Here is a 23,807-nt window from a genome sequence, read left to right on the forward strand (position 1 = left end):
ATATGGCTGTGTGTGAGGAGCTGATATCAGTTGAAAGACATCTAAATAGAGCAGTGGTTCTTAACTTTGTCTACAGCTTAGAATCACCTGCAGAGTTTAGGGAAAAAAGTTTTAATGCCAAGGTTCCACTGCCCAGAGATTCCAATACTGATCTGGGATCTTATATTTTTAAAAATCCCTGTGATTCTAATGTGCAAGCAGTGTTGAGAACTACTGGGCAGGAGGAAAGAAAACTTCCTTATCTTTCCTTATTCTCAGAAAATGTTACAGGTGGGAAATAAGTGCACATTAATAATGAGCCTATTTATGTGCAGAGGGCTTTATCATGTTTTATATTAGAGATAATAAGATAGCTTCACTCTCTTACTTAGACCTTAAGGGCAGGGAGAGCAAACTTTCAGAAAATGTTCTAGGGATAAATCTCTACAGTAACCACTAGGTTTTACATTCAGTAATGGAAGGATCATATAATGACAGTTTTCACTGTATGTATTGCTGTTCAGTTGCTGTGTCATGTCCAACCCTTTGTAACCCCACGGACTGCAGCACACCAGGCTTCTCTGTCCTTCACTATCTACAAAAGGCCATGATATTTGTAACTTCTTTGTTCAAGAGATGAAGTCTGTTTTCACATCTCTTGAAACTTGGCTGGCTCTGAGTCCTGCTTTGGCCAATAGATTTTGGAAGACATGAATTTGCACTAGTTTCAAGCTTAGACATCAAGAGGCCTTGAAGTTTCAACTCTTGCTGCTTTTGGGAACACTGCAACCATCACCATATGAATAAACCCAGGCTAGCCTTCTGGAGGTTGAAAGACATTTGGCTCAATTATCCTCGCTGCCCTGGCCAACAGGAAACTAACCACCAGACAAGTGATTGAGGCGACGGACTGCCAGTTGACTGCAATCAACATGAGTGAGCCCTGATGAAGCCAGAACTACCCAGCTGAGCTCTGCCTAGTTTTCCAACCCACAGAATTGTGGGCTCAGTAAACAGTTGCTGTTTTACACTTCTAAGTTTGGAGGTGGCTTGTTATGTAGCAAAGCAAATTAACACACTGTAACTGAGGGTTGAATGGATAGGAATAACTCAATAATTATTTGTTGGGTGGTTGACTAACCATTATCTAATTAGGATGTCAATTTCTCCCACTCCCAAGTGAAATTCAAATAGGTGATCTCTACGAATTCATCATGTGTGACAATGAATAAGGCTCAATGGCCATAAGAGTAATAATTAGTATTTTGTATAATTTAAAACTAAAAATATTATTTAGCACTCTGTATTTTCAAGATAAAATTCATTTAAAACATGTGACTATCAAGAACATTTTCCAAGTCTTTTCTGAGAGTGCTTACTTTTATTCCATAAAAATACACAAAGAAATACTGATACTTTGTGTATGTAGTTAATTAACTTAGGGAGAAGATGAAGCTCAGAAAATTTAAGTAACTGAGTGTCTTATCCAGACTACCTGAATTTGTCCATTTACCAGTCTTATGCTTTTCAGCAAGTTTTGTTTCCTCATTTGTAAAACTGGGGTAAAAACAATGTTAGCAACTTCATAGGATTATTGTAAGGGCTAAATCAGATAATATGTGTAGGCACTTAAAGTGGTGACCTGGCATATGGTAAATACTGTATTAACGTTGGCTATTATTCATATTTTTATTAGGAAAAACATTAGTGGGCATATGATTGGAAGCTCATATCTCAGAGGTTTCCTCTTAACAAAGTTTTGTGCTTCCAAGTCAAGGTTTTTTTCACTATCTGTGCCGTATTTGTGTTATCCAACACTGAAGCCCTTAGCCAAATGTGGCTATTTACCTTTAAAAAATTAATACTAAATAAATTAAAATTTTACTAAGTTACACTAGCCACATTTCAAGTGCTGGATAGCCATACGTGGTTATGAGGTCTGCTTAACTCCAAAGTCCAGGCTTTTGAGTACTATACCCCTCTAACTGGGTGTCTGACTATGCTGGCTCCATTGGTGTCCATTCAACCTCACTCTAAATAGTGACTATGAAGACATGCATTACCCCTGAGAGCTGTCTCTTGGGGAATGGAAAACCTCTAAAGAATATGGAATAGATGTGTGTGTGTGCTTGTGTGCTTAGTCGCTCAGTTGTGTCCAATTCTTTGCAACCCTATGGATGGTAGCCTGGCAGGCTCCTCTGTCCATGGGGATTCTCCAGGCAAGAATACTGAAGTGAGTTGCCATGCCCTCCTCCAGGAGATCTTCCCAACCCAGAGATTGAACCCAGGTCTCCACACTGCAGGTGGATTCTTTACCGACTGAGCCATCAAAGAAGCTCATGGAATAGACGAGTAGAAGCCAACTCTCAGTATAAAAAAAAAAAAATGTAATTCAACCAATATGTGGGTCAAGAGGGCAAATTCAAACAAGAGAACAATACTAGATACCTGGGAAAAAATAGTCTCTTCTTCTCCAAGTAATCATTCAGCCCTTTCTGGATGTCCTCCAACAGAAGGTTGGCTTCTTGAAGTCTCTCAGCCATCCGTGGCTGGTCCGCTGCCATCAAAACCCTGGTATCTTTCACCTGGGTTCCATAAAAAGGTGATAATCATCAAGAGTTCCCAGATTCTGAGACTGATTACTGTAATGAGTGTGTGACTAGTGCATCAATTAATGACCCTCCTAGCCTAATCACCTCCTAATCCCACAAGGGTGACTGCTCATAATAATACCCTTTTGCTCTGTCCATGATTGAATGGGCTGGGGTTGGGCACCTAAAAGCAACAAAGCCAATTATATTTTAACTACTGGGATTGTGGAATCAGACCATGATATTCTATACTAATCTGCTCTGGCCCCTTGAACATTTGTTAAATAACTGAGTAACTAAATATAGTGAATTATTTGAATTCTAAAATTATTCTTGATTTATAAGCTTTATTATATTATCCTGTAACAAATAAAGTCTTATATCTCATGAGGAATGGGAGCTAAATTATCTAAATTTAAATAGTTACCTCTATGAAGTTGGGACTTCAAAAGGCCATTAATTTTAATATTTGCTATTCCCATGTTTGAATTTTTAATAATAAATAACCAGAAATTTAAAAAAGTATAAAGATATTGAATTTGCAAAAATCAGCTTAGGTAAAATCCAGTTTACTTATAGATTTCAAGAGACATGGTAGGATTGCATAATGAGGAACATCTATATGGCATCACACATTCCTGATGGTATGATGTGCTAGGGAGTGAAAACTCACAGCTTGGGACATAAGTGATTTCCAGTAATTATCAACGATGGCAAATTTCCTGCCCTCTTCTGGCATCTGGGCTATGATGTCCTCTGAACTGAAGATTGGTTCCAGGTACAGCCAAGTGGCTTGGCACTTTAACCAGGCATCCAAAATTTCCTGCACACGAACTAGCTTTTCTTCCCATTTCTGCAAATTTAGCATTTCACATCTGAATCATTAACATGCCACTATGCATCACAGACCCACTGACTAAACAAATGGTGCATTCATTAACTTATTCAGTCATTCACTTGTTCCACAAATACTTACTGAGTGACCCCTATGTCCTGGTCACTCTTGTAGGCAAAGTGGATACAGCAATGAAAGAGAAAACAAGATTCCTTATCCTTATAGAGTTCCTAGTGGAATAATCACAACAACAACAATGCTGCCAATTAACTGAAAGCGTTAGCTCTGCTACAAGCTTGTTTAAAAAATTTACACTGGAAAGCATCCTGAAAGAGATAGTTAAAAAGTTAAGGTTCATCTTAACTTTTTAAGGGATAATAAAAAAAACCAGGAATAATAAAAAAAAAGTCTAAAAAGGAATAATAATAATTAAGAAAAAACAAGCCTAAAAAGGAATTTTAAAAATATCCTGATTTTCAGGGTCATCTTAAAAAACAACAATAACAATAATAGTTTTAAGGCTTCCTCTGTGCCAAGTGATGGTCCAAGTGCTTTATGTATGTGAAAACCAATTTAATCCAACAGATTCACAAGGGAGATATTATTATAAAACTTGCTTTACAGATGCAGAAACTGACATATTCAAGTAACTGGTCCAAAGTCACACAACCAATAAGGGACAGAGTCAGAATTTGAACACACTCAGACTCGAGTCTATGTCCTTAGCCTATTCTACTTCTACTACATCAACTGGAGGCTACCCTCCAGTAGTTTACATTCTAGATTTCTAAAACCGATAAGATACTTTCCAAATGTATTTTTGTTCGCTGTACTCAAAACACTTATCTTCTCTTTTAGCAGACTGTCGCAAAAGCTCAGTCTGCCAGACTGTTAAAAAGGCTTACTTGGTTATTGCTTTCAGTCTTTATAAGTTTCCCTGGTGGCTCACTTGGTAAAGAGTCTGCCTACAACATGGGAGACCCAGGTTCAATCCCTGGGTGGGGAAGATCCCCTGGAGAAGGAAATGGCAACTCACTCCAGCATTCTTGCCTGGAATTCCATGGACAGAGAAGCCTGGTTGGGCTACAGTCCATGGGATTACACAAGTTGGACACAGTTGAATGACTAACACTCAGTCTTTTGTTGTTGCCGCTTTTCATGAAGAGAAAGTGGATTTTCTTTTTAACTGAACTTAAAAATCTTCTTTTAGGACTTCCTTGCAGTCCAGTGGTTAAGACTCCACGCTTCCACTACAGCGGTTGGGGAACTAAGGTTCTACATGCCTCATGGTATGGTCAAAAAGTAAAAACAAAACAAAAACTTTCTGCTCCTCCAAGAAACCCAGAGCCTAATGGGCCATCACAAAACATTTAATCTCATTTCCTCTTACCCGGCATTCAGTTTCTATTGGTTTGACAAATGGAGAGCCACACATGGTCTGGGTTTTTATCACATGATCATCAAGTAACAGTTGAATGTCATCAACTGCACACAAGATGCTTGTATCCTGCAAATAAAAATGACCCACCCTGTTAAAATCAGACCTCTTTCCCACAACTTTTCATACTGATCCCCAAAGGACTCACAGCTCAGATCTCCACCTCTATGGGACACTATGTCTTATAGCAGAGAGAGTTTTCTATTTTCTACTTTGAAAATATTCTTAAAGACTTTTCTACCTCCTTTGCAGAAAACAAATGTGGTTCAAACCTAGATCTGCAACTAGAATCTGCTGTCTGGAGGAGAAAGAGTTCTGTCCTCTTCTCTGTGTTTCTGATTTTCTGTTCACTTGCTTTCCTGGCTTCCTCAGGTAGAATTAACTGCTAATCTGCTTAGATTAGGTTTCATTCCCAAACCATGTGCCCCAGGGCACTATAGCAAACTCACAGCAAATAACTTCAGTTATTTTAAAATAAAAGACAAATATTTTCTAATTTATATGTACTTTTTTCAGTTATTAAGTTGATGGGGCACAAATATTTAAGTTGTCTGAACTCAGTTACTTCATAAGCAAAGCTGTTAAGTATTTCTTTTGGACTAGGGAGGGAACCATTTAAAAAGTACTCAGATACCAACAGCACCTTTTTTGGCATGTTTTACTAGTAGTTAGGGTTACTATGTCTTAAAAGTTAGTCCTTGTAGATGGACTTCTCTTCTTGGGCCATGTGGCAAGCAAGCTGATAAGGGGCTGTCCCCCTGTGGTAGGTCTGGTCTTTCTTACTCTGTTTTCACTTCCTTCAGGCTTATATCTGGGTGGTTAATTTGGAGCTAGAATATATTTTCTCATCCACCTTTTACCAGTAGCTCTGTAGTGGGAGATAAGTCCAGCTATTTAATAAAGTGGTACCTTGATTCTTATTTTGCTGTTGACCATTGCCTATAGCTACTTCAATCAAAAACTCTGAAGACTGGCCAGAAGTAACTGAGCTGTTATCAGGTTCTTCAACTTAACTCCTCAACTCAGCTCCAAAGCCTCTATCTATCTAATCCAATCAGATCATGTAACACCTTTTGGCCTGGTCTTTCTGGGAGGGGCCCCAGTTTTCCTCCCTTCCATTGACTTGTCTACAGTTGTTAATCAAATGAAATCAAGGCATTGAGAGAAAGAGGAAAAGAAGTCACAATGGATGACATGCAGCCTGGGAGACAGGGAAGTATGAGAGCATTTAGGGTTTTAGTTCTCAATTCACACTGCACTTTAAAAAAGTCAGTCAGTTCAGTCAGTCAGTTCAGTTGCTCAGTCGTGTCCGTGTCCATGAATCGCAGCATGCCAGGCCTCCCTGTCCATCACCAACTCCCGGAGTTCACTCAAACTCATGTCCATCGAGTCGGTGATGCCATCCAGCCATCTCATCCGCTGTCATCCACTTCTCCTCCTGCCCCCAATCCCTCCTAGCATCAGGGTCTTTTCAAATGAGTCAACTCTTTGCATGAGGTGGCCAAAGTACTGGAGTTTCAGCTTTAGCATCAGTCCTTCCAATGAACACCCAGGACTGATCTCCTTTAGAATGGACTGGTTGGATCTTCTTGCAGTCCAAGGGACTCTCAAGGGTCTTCTCCAGCACCACAGTTCAAAAGCATCAATTCTTTGGTGCTCAGCTTTCTTCACAGTCCAACTCTCACATCCATACACGACCACAGGAAAAACCATAGCCTTGATGGTTTTTTGTTGGCAAAAAACCTTTGTTTTTTGTTTTGCCATTTTGTTGGCAAAATGGACCTTTGTTGGCAAAGTAATGTCTCTGCTTTTGAATATGCTATCTAGGTTGGTCATAACTTTCCTTCCAAGGAGTAAGCGTCTTTTAATTTCATGGCTATAGTCAACATCTGCAGTGATTTTGGAGCCCAAATAAATAAAGTCTGACACTGTTTCCACTGTTCCCCCATCTGTTTCCCATGAAGTGATGGGACCAGATGCCATGATCTTCATTTTCTGAATGTTGAGCTTTAAGCCAACTTTTTCACTCTCCTCTTTCACTTTCAACAAGAGGCTTTTTAGTCCTTCGTCACTTTCTGCCATAAGGGTGGTGTCATCTGCATAGCAAGGTTATTGATATTTCTCCCGGCAATCTTGACTCTGGCTTGTGCTTCTTCCAGCCCAGTGTTTCTCATGATGTACTCTGCATAGAAGTTAAATAAGCAGGGTGACAATATACAGCCTTGACGTACTCCTTTTCCTATTTGGAACCAGTCTGTTGTTCCATGTCCAGTTCTAACTGTTGCTTCCTGACCTGCATATAGGTTTCTCAAGAGGCAGGTCAGGTGCTCTGGTATTCCCATCTCTTTGAGAATTTTCCACAGTTTATTGTGATCCACACAGTCAAAGGCTTTGACATAGTCAATAAAGCAGAAATAGATGTTTCTCTGGAACTCTCTTGCTTTTTCCATGATCCAGTGGATGTTGGCAATTTGATCTCTGGTTCCTCTGCCTTTTCTAAAACCAGCTTGAACATCTGCAAGTTCACGGTTCATGTATTGCTGAAGCCTGGCATGGAGAATTTTGAGCATTACTTTACTAGTATGTGAGATGAGTGCAATTGTGCCGTAGTTTGAGCTTTCTTTGGCATTACCTTTCTTTGGGATTGGAATGAAAACTGACCTTTTCCAGTCCTGTGGCCACTGCTGAGTTTTCCAAATTTGCTGGCATATTGAGTGCAGCACTTTCACAGCATCATCTTTCAGGATTTGAAATAGCTCAACTGGAATTCCATCACCTCCACTAGCTTTGTTCATAGTGATGCTTTCTAAGGCCCACTTGACTTCACATTCCAGGATGTCTGGCTCTAGGTGAGTGATCGCACCATCATGATTATCTGGGTTGTGAAGATCTTTTTTGTACAGTTCTTCTGTGTATTCTTGCCATCTCTTCTTACTCTCTTCTGCTTCTGTTAGGTCCATACCATTTCTGTCCTTTATCGAGCCCATCTTTGCATGAAATGTTTCCTTGGTATCTATAATTTTCTTGTATAGGAGACAGGGATCAAGACTATCCCCAGGAAAAAGAAATGCTGAAAAGCAAAATGGCTGTCTGAGGAGGCCTTACAAATAGCTGTGAAAAGAAGAGAAGTGGAAGCAAAGGAGAAAAGGAAAGATTTAAACATCTGAATGCAGAGTTCCAAAGAACAGCAAGGAGACATAAGAAAAAATTCAGGGGTGCCTTAGAAATACAGAATCCCAGGCCAGAGTAATGTTGTGATTTATAGTAAGACAGATATTTGGCCTCTGTCCCTGTTGTTGGCACAGGTCCTAAAACCCTTGGAATTTCCAAAGGAATGACAGAGCTTTTGTTTTCTTAATGAGGTGGCTTTTGTACCACATCTAAGGTGGGGAGTTGGTTGTCAGGAGAGTCAACCCTGTGATTAGAGGGTTGGAACTGTTAGTCCACCAACTTGTCTCCTGGCAGGGGAATGGGGATGGAGACTGAATTCAATTACCAATGGCCAATGATTTAGTCAATTATGCCAAAGTAATGAAGCCTTTATAAAAACTCAAAAGGAGAGTGGTCAGAGAGCTTCTGAGTTGGTGAACATGAGATCCGGGTGAGTGGCATGCTCAGAAAGAGCATGGAAGTGCCACACCACTTCCCCATACCTTGCCCTAGGCATTCCATCTGGATGTTCCTGGGTCCTATATCTTATAATAATCCAGTGATCTATTAAGTAAACTGTTTCTGAGTTCTAACAAATTAAACGAACCCAAGGAGGGACCTCCAATCTATAGCTGGGTGGTCAGAAGCACGATAACCTGGGCTTGAGACTGGCATCTGAAGTCGGGGGTGAGGGGAATTGGCAGTCTTGTAGTCTTAACCTATGGAATCTCTGGGTAGATAGTGTCTACTTACAATTGAATTGAATCGTAAGGCACCCAGCTGGTGTCATATACTGCATGGTAGTGTGGGAGTGCTCCCCAGCCACCCTCAACACAGGCACATTGGAACTGAGTGACCAGAAAGAGTACCAGGGTTGAGATGCACTGCTTAAAGAGCCAGTGCCCTGCATTATATGAGTTTCTGCCTGTTACCTCACCTAAGCAGCAAGCTCTCCTTCTCATGGCCCACCCCAAGAACAAGACAGCCTCTGAAGATGGCTGAGCAAATCTTTCAGGTTTATGCACTCTATGAACTTATATATTTTCTAGAAGCACCAGTGAAAAGAAAGTGTACAGACTTGCTCTTCAAAATGTGGGTCCAGAGACCACAGCTTCAGTATTACTTGAGAGCTTGCTGGAATTGCAGAACCTCGGGACCCAGGTTAAGCTTGCTGGATCAGAACCTCCACTTTAGAAAGACTCTCAGGTGATTCCTGCACTTAATAACACTTGAGAAGTGCTGAGTACTGTCCACCTCAGTTATATTTCTGAGGGACCTGGGGTGCCTTCCCTGGGAGGTGCTAATTCGGGAGGCTGTTCAGCTCCTTTTCAATAGAAAGCTTGTTGCTCTGAATTAAAAGGCCTTTCTCATTTGAAAATGCATCCCTCCATGGTGTGTGGAATGAAGGCTGACTGGCACAGGAAGTCAGACAGGAGGAAGCAAGCTAATGCAACAGCATAGTGGTTATAGACAACAATGCTGTATTAAAAACTTGAAAGCTGCTAAGACTAGACCTTAATTATCCTACCACAGAAAGGAAAGGATAGGTATGTGACATGATAGGGGTGTTAATGGTAATCATATTGGATGGTAGTCATAGTGCAATATGTAAAACTATTAAATCAACATGTTGTATACTTTAAACTTACAAATGTTATATGTCAATTATGTATCAATAAAAAGTTTTAAGACAGATTAGAGATCCTTCTTCCTTGATTCTCTTGCAATTTTGAATCCCTTCTGTAATTTACTACATAATAAATGGGCTGCTCTCAGGGGGCTGAACTGTTGGACTGAGACTCACAGTGTCCCTGTACTTCACAAAGTTGAACGTCATGTTAACCCAGTCTAACTTCATTTTCTCCAAGTTTTTCTCCAGAGAGTATTCCTTACTGGCAGCTGCACCGATGGGCTCCAGTCTAAAGAGGAGACAGAGTGATAGTAACATCAACAGAGGAGGCATCAAAAATACATCAAAGGAGGAATTTCAGCTCAGCCATTAGAGAAATTTTAAAAGCCTTTAATTTTACAAAAAGTTTACCATCCTACTCTAATATTTACCAGTATCTCCAATGTTTTGCAGGGTTTCTTTACCCTTGGCACTATGGACTTTCAGGGCTATATTAAAGGCTGAATTGTATCTCTCCAAAAATCATATTGAAGTCTTAACCTCCAGTGCCTCATAATGTGAGTTATCCTGTTTGGACATGAATAGTTCTTTGCGTGCTAAGTCACTTCAGTTGTGTCTGACTCTGTGTGACCCTATGGACTGCAGCCTGCCAGGCTCCTCTGTCCATGGGATTCTCCAGGCAAGAATACTGGAGTGGGTTGCCATGCCCTCCTCCAGGAAATCTTCCTTACCCAGGGATTGAACCCATGTCTCTTATGTCTCCTGCATTGGCAGGTAGGTTCTTTACTTAAAATGAGGTCATATGACTGGTATCATTAAAAAAAAAAAAAAAAAAAGTATTTATTTATTTAGCTGTGCCGGGTCTTTAGTTGTGGCATGTGGGATCATAGTTCTCCAACCATGGATTGAACCTGGGCCTCTTGCATTGGGAGTGCGAAGTGTTAGCCACTGGACCAATGACTGGAATCTTTATTGGAAGAGGAGATTAAGATACATACATAGAGAAAAGACCATAGGAGGACACAGGAGCAGGCAGTCATTTGCAAGTCAAGGAGAGAGGCCTTAGAAGAAACCAAATCCCAGCCCTCAGTCCCTATCCCCTGCCCCCACCCCCAAGAAAAACCCCTTTGACCTTAGACTTCAAACCTACAATTGTGAGAAAGTAAATTTGTGTTGTTTAAGCCAATCGGACTATGGTATTTGTTACAGCAGCACTAGAAAACTAATACAGGGAGATAATTCTTTGTTGCGAGTGGCTGTCCTGTGCACTGCCGGATGTTTAGTAGCATCCTTGGCCTCAACCCACTAGATGCCAGTAGCTGACTCCCCTAGTCCTCACCCCTTGCCAGTTGCACCAACCAAAAATGTCTCCAGGTGTTGCAAAGTATCCCCTGGGGGTGGACATCCCCAGTTGAGAACCACTATTTTAAGCATTAAAACAAGATCTTTTTTCCATTTTCATTTACTCCTTATTCCTATTTACTTCAGAATTAGTGGGCTTCCCAGGTGATATGAGTGGTAAAGAACCTGCCTGCCAGTGCAGGAGGCTTAAGAGACGCAGGTTTGATTTATTATTGACTTCTTATTCAGATCTTAGGACTTCTGTTAATTTATATGATGGCTTTTTCTCCACTTTCTGTCCATACTTTTAAAAAACATATCTGATATTTTCCTGATGCATTGGCCCATCCATGGAACAGCCCCTCTAGAGGTTCCATAGAAAGAGAGACATAGTGAGAGAAGGAGAAGATAAATTCCTTTCTTCTTCTTTCTGCAGGAGAGCTAAATCCAGGTGTGGCTGAAGAACTGGGAAGCAGAGTTCTTGGAGGGAAAAGGAAGGATTATTCTGTCTGCCTCAGCACTCTCTTTCATTGTATCCATCTGATCTTTACATACATTTTAGCAAACTGAAGCCCAGAGGAAGCAAGTGACATGTCCAAAGCCACATATACAGCTGCAGAGGGCCAGAACCAGGTCTAGATACCAGTTCCTCTGACTCCTAATCCAGCGTTTCTTTCTCCCCAACTATGTGCTTTCTGCCCTATCAGAGGAGCAATAGAATCACTCACATGTGGTCAGCCAAACAGGGCAACTGAGTTGAGCTGAAAACCCAAATTTAGCCTCACGGAGGGAAGTAGAAGAGGCATGGATAATGCCAGATGAACACATCAGCAGCATGGTCACCATCCTAAATGTGACCTTCTCAGGAGACAACTAAATTGAGTGAGCATAAAGAGAATAATAAAAGCAGGTGTCAACCCAGATGAGTATGAAACAAATAGGCTGGATGTGTGGCTGTGACTAAGTCACTTGACAGGCCTTCAGTCCCCATTTGCCCATATCAAAGGTTTTGGTATAATTAAATAAGACAAAATGCTTGGAAATGTGCCTTATGACTTATGATTATGCAGATAATTGCAGGAGGGGATTACTAAGGTTGGGAGTCCATGAAGTATATCAAATTGACCTTATCGAAATGCACTGTTAGTCACTCAGTCATGTCTGACTCTTTGTGACCCCATGGACTGTAGCCTGCCAGGTGTCTCTGTTCATGGATTTCTCCAGGTAAGAATACTCGAGTGGGTAGCATTCCCTTCTCCAGGAGATCTTCCCGACTCAGAGATCAAATATGGGTCTCCAGCATTGCAGATTCTTTTACTGTCTGAGCCACCAGGGAAGCCCCCTAACTAACTGTGGGCTGTGATAAAACTATCTTAACTGCAGAGAGTGAGCTATAGAGGGCACCATACCTCACTAATAGGTGGTAGCTGAGAACTTAAAAATTAAGTCAGTTCAGGTTACATGCCTTATCTCATAATCCTCACAATAACTCTTGATCACCTGGTTACTATTATTATTTCTATTTTACAGATAAGGAGACTGGGCACACAGAGGTTAACAACTTGGCCAAGGCATTACCACTTCTGGATCTGTCACAACTGAGCCCGGTGGCGAGAAGCGTGGCAGGATGCTGTGTACTTGCTCACGCTCTGTCTCCAAAGGTGGGTTTATCTTTCAAGGCAGTAAAGAGTAACAATTAAGGCTCTGAAGTCAGCTAGCCTGGGCTCAGGTCTTGGTTCTTGCGACCTCTGGATAGTTACTTAATTTCTCTAATCAATTTATTTTCTCATCTGTAAAACGTGACTAAAATTACCTAGAATATTAGGTTGTTGTGATGGATAAGTTGGCTAATACATATAAAATACTCAGTGCAGAATAATTATTCTAGAGCTGCTATTTCTTGGGAACATCTTACTGGGTAAAATGAGGCCCTTTAATAAAATTACATAAACTTGGTAAAAATGCATGTGTCCAATCCCAAAGAAAGGCAATGCCAAAGAATGCTCAAACTACTGCGCAATTGCACTCATCTCACACGCTAGTAAAGTAATGCTCAAAATTCTCCATGCCAGGCTTCAGTAATATGTGAACCATGAACTTCCAGATGTTCAAGCTGGTTTTAGAAAAGGCAGAGGAACCAGAGATCAAATTGCCAACATCCACTGGATCATCAAAAAAGCAAGAGAGTTCCAGAAAAACATCTATTTCTGCTTTATTGACTATGTCAAAGCCTTTGACTGTGTGGATCACAATATACTGTGGAAAATTCTGAAGGAGATGGGAATATCAGACCACCTGACCCGCCTCTTGAGAAACCTGTATGCAAGTCAGGAAGCAACAGTTAGAACTGGACATGAACAACAGACTGGTTCCAAATAGGAAAAGGAGTATGTCAAGGCTGTATATTGTCACCCTGCTTATTTAACTTCTATGCAGAGTACATCATGAGAAACACTGCACTGGAAGAAGCACAAGTTGGAATCAAGATTGCCGGGAGAAATATCAATAACCTCAGACACACAGATGATACCACCCTTATGGAAGAAAGTGAAGAAGAACTAAAAAGCCTCTTGATGAAAGTGAAAGAGGAGAATGAAAAAGTTGCCTTAAAGCTCAACATTCAGGAAATGAAGATCATGGCATCTGATCCCATCACTTGATTGCAAATAGATGGGGAAACAATAGAAACAGTGACAGAACTTTATTTTCATGGGCTCCAAAATCACTGCAGATGGTGACTATACCCATGAAATTAAGAGACATTTGCTCCTTGGAAGAAAAGCTATGATGAACCTAGACAGCGATTTAAAAAGCAGAGACATTACTTTGCTGACAAAGGTCCATCTAGTCAAAGCTATGATTTTTCCAGTAGTCCTGTATGGATATGAGAGTTGGACCATACAAAAGGCTGAGCATTAAAGAATTGATGCTTTTGAGTTGTGGTGCTGGAGAAGACTCTGGAGAGTCCCTTGGACAGCAAGGAGATCCAACCAGTCAATCCTGAAGGATATCAGTCCTGAAGATTCATTAGAAGGATTGATACTAAAGCTGAAGCTCCAATACTTTGGCTACCTGATGCAAAGAGCTGATTCCTTGGAAAAGACCCTGATGCTGGGAAAGACTGAAGGCAAGAAAAGAAGTAGGTGACAGAGGATGAGATAGTTGGATGGCATCACTGACTCAATAGACATGGGTTTGAGCAAACTCTAGGAGACAGTGGAGGACAGGGAAGCCTGGCATGCTGCAGTCCATGGGGTCGCAAAGAGTCAGACATGATTGAGCGACTGAACAACAACAATAAAATATTATAATTTCAACACATAATCACTATTTAAAATAAGTATTTTGCTTTTTTTTCCTTAATAAATCTTTGAAGGCCAGCCTTTATTTACACACTCAGCACAGCGAATTCAGAATAGCTACATTTCAAAGGCTGAGAGGCCACATGTAGCAAGCTGCTCCTGTACTGCACAGCACTGACCTGGAGTATTTGTTAAAACACAGATTGCAGTGCTCACCCCTTGAATTTCTGATTGAACAAATTGGGGTGGCGCCTGAGAATGTGCATTTCTAACAAGTTCGCTGGTGATGCTGATGTAGCTGGACTGGGATCACAATCTGAGAATCATGTGTGTTGAGTGAGCCCAAACCCAGTTGCCTAACGGGATCTTTAGTCTCAGGAACACATCTCCCCACCCATCACCCTGAAGGAAGTATGGAAAAACAAACAGGGTTCTGAGAATCTCTGGTCATAAAAACAGCAGTTTCAATAGTACAAATTCTCACATGCAAACTCTAGGGGCATTTGGAGAAGGAGAGAAAGCAGGTGAAGAGATCTCTCATTTGACCATATTTTATTTAGCTCAGAGAGCCCCTTCTGTTTGTTGCTGTTGTTTAACAAGGAGGAAACTGAGGCCCAGAGAAGTTCTATGGTCTTGCCCAAAGTCTAGCTGGACTTGGAGCTCAGGTTCAAAGAACTCTTTAAAAAATTTTATTTTTGAAATAGAATCTCTAACTCAATTTTCTAGTCGTAATCTGACATCAACTCTGCAACTGGAGGGACTTCCCTAGGTGGCCCAGTGGCTAAGACTCTGCACTCCCAATGCAAGGGGCTGGGTTCAATGTCTGGTCAGGGAACTAGATCCCACACGCTTCAACTAAGAGTGTGCATGCTGCAACTAAAGATCCCACATGCCACAACGAAGATCAAAGATCCTGCAACTAAGAGCTGATGCAGCCAAATAAATAAATATTAAACAAAAAACAGAAACTCCACAGCTGGAGATGAAAGCTTCACCAGCTGCTAGTCAGCTGAAATAGAGGTTCTCCTAAACCAGAATGAGAAATGTAGCTTGCTATACAGCCAGTCACACAACTATAGGAAATTACAGATACCTTGATCAAAAAACTTTCTGAAAGGAGACGTCTTACTTTTCAATGAATTTGCCAAATCCAAATTCCAGCATATTTGAGAGACAAGTCGTTTCAGTGGGCTTTATTTCATAGCCGACAATCTCACTGATCTGCGAAGAGAAAAAAACAAGTGTGTATTGTCCAAATTAGTGTTGTTCAGTAGACTTCTTGTGATGACTGAAATGTTCTAGAGCTGTGCTGTCTTGGGCAGGAGCCACCAGTCACATTCAGCTGGTGAGCCCTGAGATGGTGGCTAATGTGACCGAGGAACTGATTTTCAAATTTTATTTTACTTATTTATGTTTAAATAGCTGAGTGTAGCAAGTGGCTATCGAATTGGACAGTGCAGGTCTAGTATCTTGGAGGCAGCCTAGGGCCCCAACTGCATTGTGTCTGGTTTACTGGGGGTTGTTCTCCCACCAGAACTTGGCATAATGCAAACATGTGGGTACCTTATGGGTCTCACACTACATAACAGCCCTCACATCTAAGTCCGGTTTTGTGCTCCCAGGCAGTGAACCAGGGAAAAATGTGGTTCATGCTCAGAAGCTGCTGGATGTGCTGAATAAAACATGGGACAGACAGATTCCCAAATTCTGTGATCTGAGGGTGCTGGGAAAGAGAAAAATCTTCCTTCCAACTCAGTGTACTAACTGGTTGGAAATGTCAGCACTTGTTATGCCCATTCCTTTCATGTAAATATTACCCCACTTTATCTTTTAAGTGAAAATATCCCTGTGAACAGTCTTTGATGAAGTCTATGATGGCTTTTGAACACTTTTATAGGGATTGAGAGACCTGGGCAGCATGACGGTTATGTGTGCTCAAGAAGAGCATGTGGGTTGGGGGAATGAAGCTCTGTAAAAAACCTTATTGCCCAGTTTTGCATCTGCTCAGTTCCAGTAGGACTAAAGAATATCAGAGCAGGAAGGGATATGCAAGTTGCATCAGGTTCTGTCTCATTCAGCCCTGTGTCCCTGGGGCCTGGAATGTAACATCAATAAGCACTTGTGGAGTGAAAGCGTGAGTGAATCACCCAATTCAAACAGCTTCCAATCTGGGTTCTGAGGTCACCTGGAGGACCACTGAGGTAATGAAATAACAAAAACAATATTACTGCAGGCTTACTATGTGATAGGCACTGTTTTAAGAGCTTTACGTACTTCCGTCATTCTCCCAACAAGGTGAAGAAGGTACTAATACATTATTATTCCCATTTTACATAAAAGGAAACTGAGATAAAGAAATTAAGTATCTTGTTTATGACCATTCAGCTAATAGATCATAATAGCCATCAGAATTGGGACTTGGATCTAATTCTGAGGCCAGATCTCTCATCCACCATACCTTAGTGTTTCCTATAGGTCTTCTAGGTATAGTTGTACAGATTATATACTGGATAACTCTAGAAAGTACAGTTCAAACTGTAGGGCACAAAAATAGCATTTCCTCAAGAACAAACGGCACAATTGTTTCTGGTGGCTCTGGGCTCTCATTTATTCTCTAATTCTTCAAGTATGACTTTAGAACAACACATTATCTCTAGGGTTAAATGACATAACTGTCTAAAGCACTTGGCATAGCACTTGACCTATGAAAGACTCAGAGATTTGTAGTTTTATTTTTAAATTGCTTTTGTTAATTATATAGATGAAAAAGGCATCTGGTTTTCTAATTCTAAGAGCCTGAAGTTATACTGTCCAATATGTAGTCACTAACCCCCTGTAGTCGGAGAAGGCAATGGCAAGCCACTTCAGTACTCTTGCCTGGAAAATCCCATGGATGGAGGAGCCTGGTAGGCTTCAGTCCATGGGGTCGCAAAGAGTCGGACACGACTGAGCGACTTCACTTTCACTTTTCACTTTCACACATTGGAGAAGGAAATGGCAACCCACTCCAGTGTTCTTGCCTGGAGAATCCCAGGGACGGGGAAGCCTGGTGGGCTGCTGTCTATGGGGTCGCACAGGGTCGGACACAGCTGAAGTGACTTAGCAGCAGCAGCAGCAACACCCTGTAGTTATTGAGAACTTGAAATGCAACTAATTCATATTGAAATATGCTGGAGTTTTGTGAAAGCATGCCATATTTCAAAGAGAGATCACATTAATGTTTTTATATTGATTATCTATTGAACTGATAATGTTTTAGACATGTTTGGTTAAACATATTCACAATTTATTTCACCTGTTTATACTTTTAAAAATGTGGCTACTAGAAACTTTAAAATTACATACTTGCTTATTATTTCCATTGGGCAGCAGCATCCTAGAGAGTCAGCTTTGGTACATAATCAGTGCAGCATTACCTGTTCTATCCTGTTTTAAACTGCAGCAGCAATAAAGTCTATGTTTCAAACGTGGAGACTAGCCTTTCTTGCTTAAGTTCTGGGAAATGGTCAGAAATCTCAAAACCACCACCTCACAACCCTAGAAAATCCATTTTGTAGCCTTGAGAGCTACAGATGGTTAAGCCTACAGAACCCCCGCCAGAGCCAAATCTGTGAACAAGGATCTCCTGAGTTGGCACTTAGAACTGAGAATGCATCCTCCACTGACGATGGAGACAATTTATTGATCTTCAAAGGATTGCTGGGAAGATGAAATGAGAGAATCCACGTAAAGTATATAACAGTACTCAGTACATAGTTGGTACTCAGTACACTTTAGCTATTATTGTTACTATTTTAATTCCAGGGAATTTCTCCCCCAATCTGTCCATCTAAGTGGCTTATAAGTGAGAATTATTAATGTCTAGGAATGGTTGGGATTTTTAAAGTGCCCAACTATGAGAATACTATCTTCACAGGGGAAGCAGCAGATGGAGAGAGGAAGGCTTTCTGAGGGTCCCCTGTAACACTGTTTAAATGCCACTGATGAGGATACTTTCTATAATGCCATCTCATGGAGAGACCTAGCACTGCTGGAGGGCATCTGGCTACCTCACTCTCTAAATGGGTCAAAGTGCTAGTCAGGTTAGATCCACAGGGAGAGGCACCCCATGAGTACCAAGTAAGGCAGCTGTCCTTGTACAGATCTGTCTGCTGAGGCAGTTCAAGACCCAAAGTCTACTAGACGTCTTCGCTCTGTTCTTTACGTCCTATGATTATGTTTTGAATTTCAATACTCCTAATAAGGGTGCTCTCAGACTGCTTCTTAGAGAGAATGTCCCTGGTCTTGTGCATGGTTTTCAGAGAGGAAATTTCAGGCCCAGTCAGGGAGGGATCTGTGTATGGAGAGCCAGTCTCATCTCCACCTCCACACAGAGCAACTCCCTGGTAGAAGACGTTTCAAGGCCATTGCAAGCTCTTGAATATGATGGTTATTTTCAAACACAGAGTTTCCTTTTTTCTTATTAGTATTCACACCACATTTGTCACACTTGATTGCTTGTAAAAATCCCATCGTTTTCAGGGAGAATATTTATTATTCTCATTTATGGACTCAAAAGGGCTGAAGAAAACAGTGCAAAATTATTTCTGAACATAGCCTGCTGGACGATGAAGCTGAAGTAGGAATCATTTGGCATCATTAGGAGCCCCCAGAAATAGACTTTCTCTTTTGTGTAGCCTAGGTCAAGGAACAAATCCAGGCCCCTCTCCTTGTAATTCGAGACCCTTATCATCTTTTGGGGCTTCCCGGGTGGTGCTAGTGGTAAAGAATTTGCCTGCCAATGCAGGAGACAAAAGAGACATGGGTTCGACTCCTGGGTCAGAAAGATCCCCTGGAGCAGAAAACGGCAACCCACTTCAGTATTCTTGCGTGGAAAATTCCATGGACAAGGGAGCCTCATGAATTACAGTCCATTGGGCCCCAAAGAGTCAGACACAACTGAGCAACTGAGCACTATTGTCTTTAGGACCCTGAGCAGCCACGTGCTTAGGAAAGCAGATAAGGAGAGCTTTTGTGGCCACTGGCTGGACTAATACTCAACCACCAGCACTGGGGTCCCCAAAGAAAAGGATCAGCCTATTCATGTGGAGAGGCAGGAAGGGTATCACCGCCTTTACTACTCTCTTGGCCTCAAGTAGATTCTCCTTTCAGAAAGAAGAACCTTGGCCCATTAATGGTTCCTGCCTTCCAAAGGGCTATCAGGACCAGAAACGGGCTGGGCTGGTGGGGTGGGCAGTGACAAGGACCTGCTGCCAGTGCCGGTCTTTCATTCCTGGGTTGCAGGAAATGGTGAGGATAGGGATGTGCTGCTTGAATTTATCAATCTTGATTTTCACATTCTCTGCTAAGCGCCTAGGTGCAGGCATGTCCGCTAAGGTCTTGGTCAATTTGTATATTGTCCTCCACATATTCCCTATTTCTTCTGCGATTTCCTCAGCATTCAGTAAAAAGAGGGGTCCTGAAATAGAAAAGATGGGGTGGGAGAAAGGTCAGATCACCAAATAGTGTTAATCACATGTACCTTAATTCTCTGAATTTAGAATTATGTCTATGGTATGACACTGTTAACAAGCACAAGCTTTGGAGTTGGTCTAAAAGCTCTACCTAACCAGTGAAGCCTTGGGCATACTGATTGAACTTTTCTAAGCCTCAGTAGTAATGGGTACCTTGGAGGGTAGCTGTAAAAATTATATGAGACAAGTAAAGTGGCTAATATAATGCCTGGCATAGAATGTTAGTACATGGAAGCAATTGTTAGTGGAAGTTGTAGATCCTATTACAGAAGTATCGAAAAGTGTTCCACAAATGCTGTGAAATATTAACAATTGGCGAATGTGGGTGAATAGGGACATGGGAGTTAACTGTACGGTTCTGACAGATTTTATGCAAGGCTGAATTATTTAAAAATAGATATTCTTTAAAGCAGAAAATGACATCTCATTAAAAAAAACTTTGCCAAAACATTCATTTTCTTCTCCCTTTCTTTCACAGGTATCTTTTAACATTTGGGTTTCACATTCAGTCTTTCCATGTTGCTGCTTTCTTCTTTTATATTTCAAATTAATATTAACTCTTATATTATCATGTTGCTAATTAACTCAAAAATACTTTTCTTTCAGGGCTGCTGAGACTAAAAATAGATTCATTTATATAACTTCATTAATAAATAACATACTTTATCAGCCCACACAACTTTGTTAATAGAATATTAATAATTTTTTAAAAGAAGGAAAAATATGCACATTTCTTTTTATATATATAAAAAGATACAATATATAAAAAGAATCATATACCATGTTTAAGTGAAGTTTATCAGCAGAATGCAAGGTTGATTTAATATTTGAAAATCAAGCAATGTAATACATGATATTAACAGTTGAAAGAAGAAAAATCACACGATAATGTAAATTGAAGCAGAAAAAGCATTTGACAAAGTCCAATATTCATTGATGATAAAAATCCCTAAACAAACTAGGAATAGAAGAGAATGTCCATAGCCTGATACAGAGCATCTATGAATACCTACACTATCATTACATTTTTATACATATTAAGTATATACAGCTTTTTATATGTCATTCTTACTACAAAAAAGTGGTTTAAAAACATAAAAGCAAAAAACCCATTACATTTAATGGTGAAAGATGGAATACTTTCTCCCTACCATTGGAAATGAGGCAAGAATTTTTATTCTCATAACTTAATAACAGAAAAGACAGTTGGAAAAATCCCCCAATACTTGGGAAATTAAACTACATACTTCTAAATAACACATGGTCATAAAAGAAATATCAACAGAAGTTTTAAAATATTTTGAGGTAAACGAAAATAAAAATTAACATCAAAAGTTGTGAGATGTCACAACCATTATAATATTCAGTGAAAAGCCTTCCCACTAAAATCTGGAGCAAGACAAATATGTCCATTTTTACCACTTTTATGCAGCATAATATTAGAAGTACTAGGCATAGCAATCAGACAAGAAAATTAAAAATAAAAGGTATCCAGATTGGAAAGGAAGAAGTAAAACTGCCATTATATACAGATGACATGATACTCTATATAGAAAAGCCTAAAGATTCCACACAAAAGCTACTAGAACTGAAAAAGGAATTCAGCAAGGTAGCAGGATACAAGATTAACATACAGAAATTGGTTGCATTTCTTTATACTAACAATGAAATATCAGGAAAGGAATATTAAAATCTTTTAAAATCTCATCCAAAAAAAATAAAATATGTAGGAATAAACCGGATCAAGAAGGTGAAAGACTAAGAACTACAAAACATTCATAAAGGAAACTGAAGATGATTCAAAGAAATGAAAATTTATCCCATGCTCTTGGACCGAAAGAAGCTAAAATGTCCATACTATCCAAGGCAATCTATAGATTAAACATGATTTCTATCAAAGTACCCATGACTTTTTATCCCCAGTTCTGTGGGGATAAAAGACTCAGAATTGGCAAAGAAAAGACTCAGAAATTGGCAAAAGACTCAGAATTGGCAAAGAAATCCAGAGGAAAAGACAGAATTGGCAAAGAATCCAGAGGAAAAGGAATAAGGTGGGATACATAACCCTTCCAGATACAGACAATACTACAAAGTTACTGTAATGAAAAGAGCATGATTATTGCCACAGAAATGACATGGATCAATGGAACATAACCGAGATCTCAGAAATAAACCCATACACCTATGGTCAATTAACACAGAAAGAATGTCCCCTCTCACCACTCCTTTTTGAACATCATTATGTGGTAGTTCTAGATAATGGAGTAAGACAAGACAGGAAATAAAAGTATATAGACTGGGAAAGAAGACACAAAACTTTATTTGCATATGACACTATCATGTACATAGAAAATAGGAACGAGCCAATAGCAAACAGAAACCTCCTGAAAGTAATTCACAGCTACAGCAAAGTTGCAGGGCACATGGTTAATACACAAAAGTTAATTGCTTTCCTATATATTATTAATGAACAGTGTGGACTTGAAATTAAAAACATATCCATTTACATTAGCACCCTCCAAAATTTAAACACTTAGGCATAAATCTGTACAAAATATGTACAAAGTCTATATAAGGAAAAATACAGAACTCTAATGAAAGAAATTGAGAAAAAGGAAATAAGTGCAGAAAAAATTAATACTCATGGATAGGAAAACTCAATGTTGTTAAGATGTCAGTTCTTTCCAGCTTGATCTATAGATTCAGCACAATCCCAATCAAAATCCCAACAATTTTTTTTTGTAGACACTGACAAAACTGATTCTAAAGTTTATGTGGAGACAGCAAAGACCCAGAATAGCCAATATAATATTAAATGAGAAATGTAAAGTTGGGGGACTGTCATTATCCAGCTTCAAAACTTACCATACAGCTATGATAATCAAGTGTATTTTTGGTAAAAGAAGTGACAAACAGGTCAGTGGAACAAAATAGAGAGCCCAGAAATAAGACCCACCATAGTCAACTGATCTTTCACAAAGAAGCAAAGGGAATTAAAAAAGAGAATGAAACTTTTCAGCAAATAGTTTTAGAATAGCTAGATATCCATATGCAAAAACAAATGAATGTAGATACAAACTGTATAGGCTTGACACAAATTAATCAAAATGGATCATGGACTTAAATGTAAAATGCAAAACTATAAAAATTCTAGGAGATACACAGCAGAGATACATAGCAGAAAAATCTAGATGACCTTCAGTTTGGTGCTAACTTCTTAGATACAAAACTAAAGGCATGATCTATGAAAGAAATGACAAACTAAACTTTATTAAAATCTTCTGCTTTGTGAAAGACACTGTCAAAAGATTGAAAAGATAAGACAAAGATTAGTAGAAAAAAACTGCAAAACATACATCTGATAAATGATTGCTATCTGAAATATACAAAGAACTCTAAAACTCAACAGTGAGAAAACAAAATTAATTTAAAAATAAGTAAAAAAAAATGCTCCCCAACCCCAATTGTTTTAATATATGTAACAAAATTTAAAAACATGTATCATAGCTTTATATAAAGATATATAAAATATACATCATAACTCTTAAAGAAATGGGAATACCAGACTACCTTACTTGTCTCTTGAGAAACTTGTATGCAGGAAAAGAAGCAACAGTTAAAGCCAGACATGGAACAATGGACTGGTTCAAAATTAGGGAAGGAGTATGTCAAGGCTGTATATTGTCACCCTGTTTAGTACATCATGTGAAATCCCAGGCTGGATGAAGCTGGAATCAGGATCGCCAGGAGAAGTATCAATAACCTCAGATATGTAGATGATACCACTCTAACAGCAGAAAGTGAAGAGGAACTAAAGAACTTCATGATGAGAGTGAAAGAGGAGCATGAAAAAGGTGGCTTAAAACTCAACATTCAAAAACCTAAAATCATGGCATCCAGTCTCATCACTTCATGGCAAATAGATGGGGAAAAAGTGGAAATAGTGACAGATTTTACTTTCTTGGACTCCAGAAATCACTGCAGATGGTGACTATAGCTGTGAACTTAAAAAATGCTTGCTCCTTCAA

At 39.8% G+C, this 23,807-nt stretch overlaps 1 protein-coding gene across 2 annotated transcripts in view; it reads right to left on the bottom strand.

Moving 5' to 3' along the window:
• The window catches only part of DNAH3 (dynein axonemal heavy chain 3), a 254,086-nt gene that overhangs the window by 172,250 nt on the left and 58,029 nt on the right, over positions 1 to 23,807 (bottom strand). For both annotated transcript variants that reach the window (XM_070779177.1, XM_070779176.1), the window contains 6 exons: positions 19,513 to 19,724; positions 15,396 to 15,487; positions 9,798 to 9,912; positions 4,796 to 4,912; positions 3,244 to 3,423; positions 2,428 to 2,564 (listed from right to left, as the gene is read on the bottom strand). In XM_070779177.1, coding sequence (XP_070635278.1) covers positions 2,428 to 2,564; positions 3,244 to 3,423; positions 4,796 to 4,912; positions 9,798 to 9,912; positions 15,396 to 15,487; positions 19,513 to 19,724 — 853 coding nt within the window. The remainder of the gene's footprint in view (positions 1 to 2,427; positions 2,565 to 3,243; positions 3,424 to 4,795; positions 4,913 to 9,797; positions 9,913 to 15,395; positions 15,488 to 19,512; positions 19,725 to 23,807) is intronic.

The sequence above is a fragment of the Bos indicus genome, chromosome 25 (genome assembly GCF_029378745.1).
Source record: "Bos indicus isolate NIAB-ARS_2022 breed Sahiwal x Tharparkar chromosome 25, NIAB-ARS_B.indTharparkar_mat_pri_1.0, whole genome shotgun sequence".
In the NCBI taxonomy this organism is placed as follows: Eukaryota; Metazoa; Chordata; class Mammalia; order Artiodactyla; family Bovidae; genus Bos; species Bos indicus.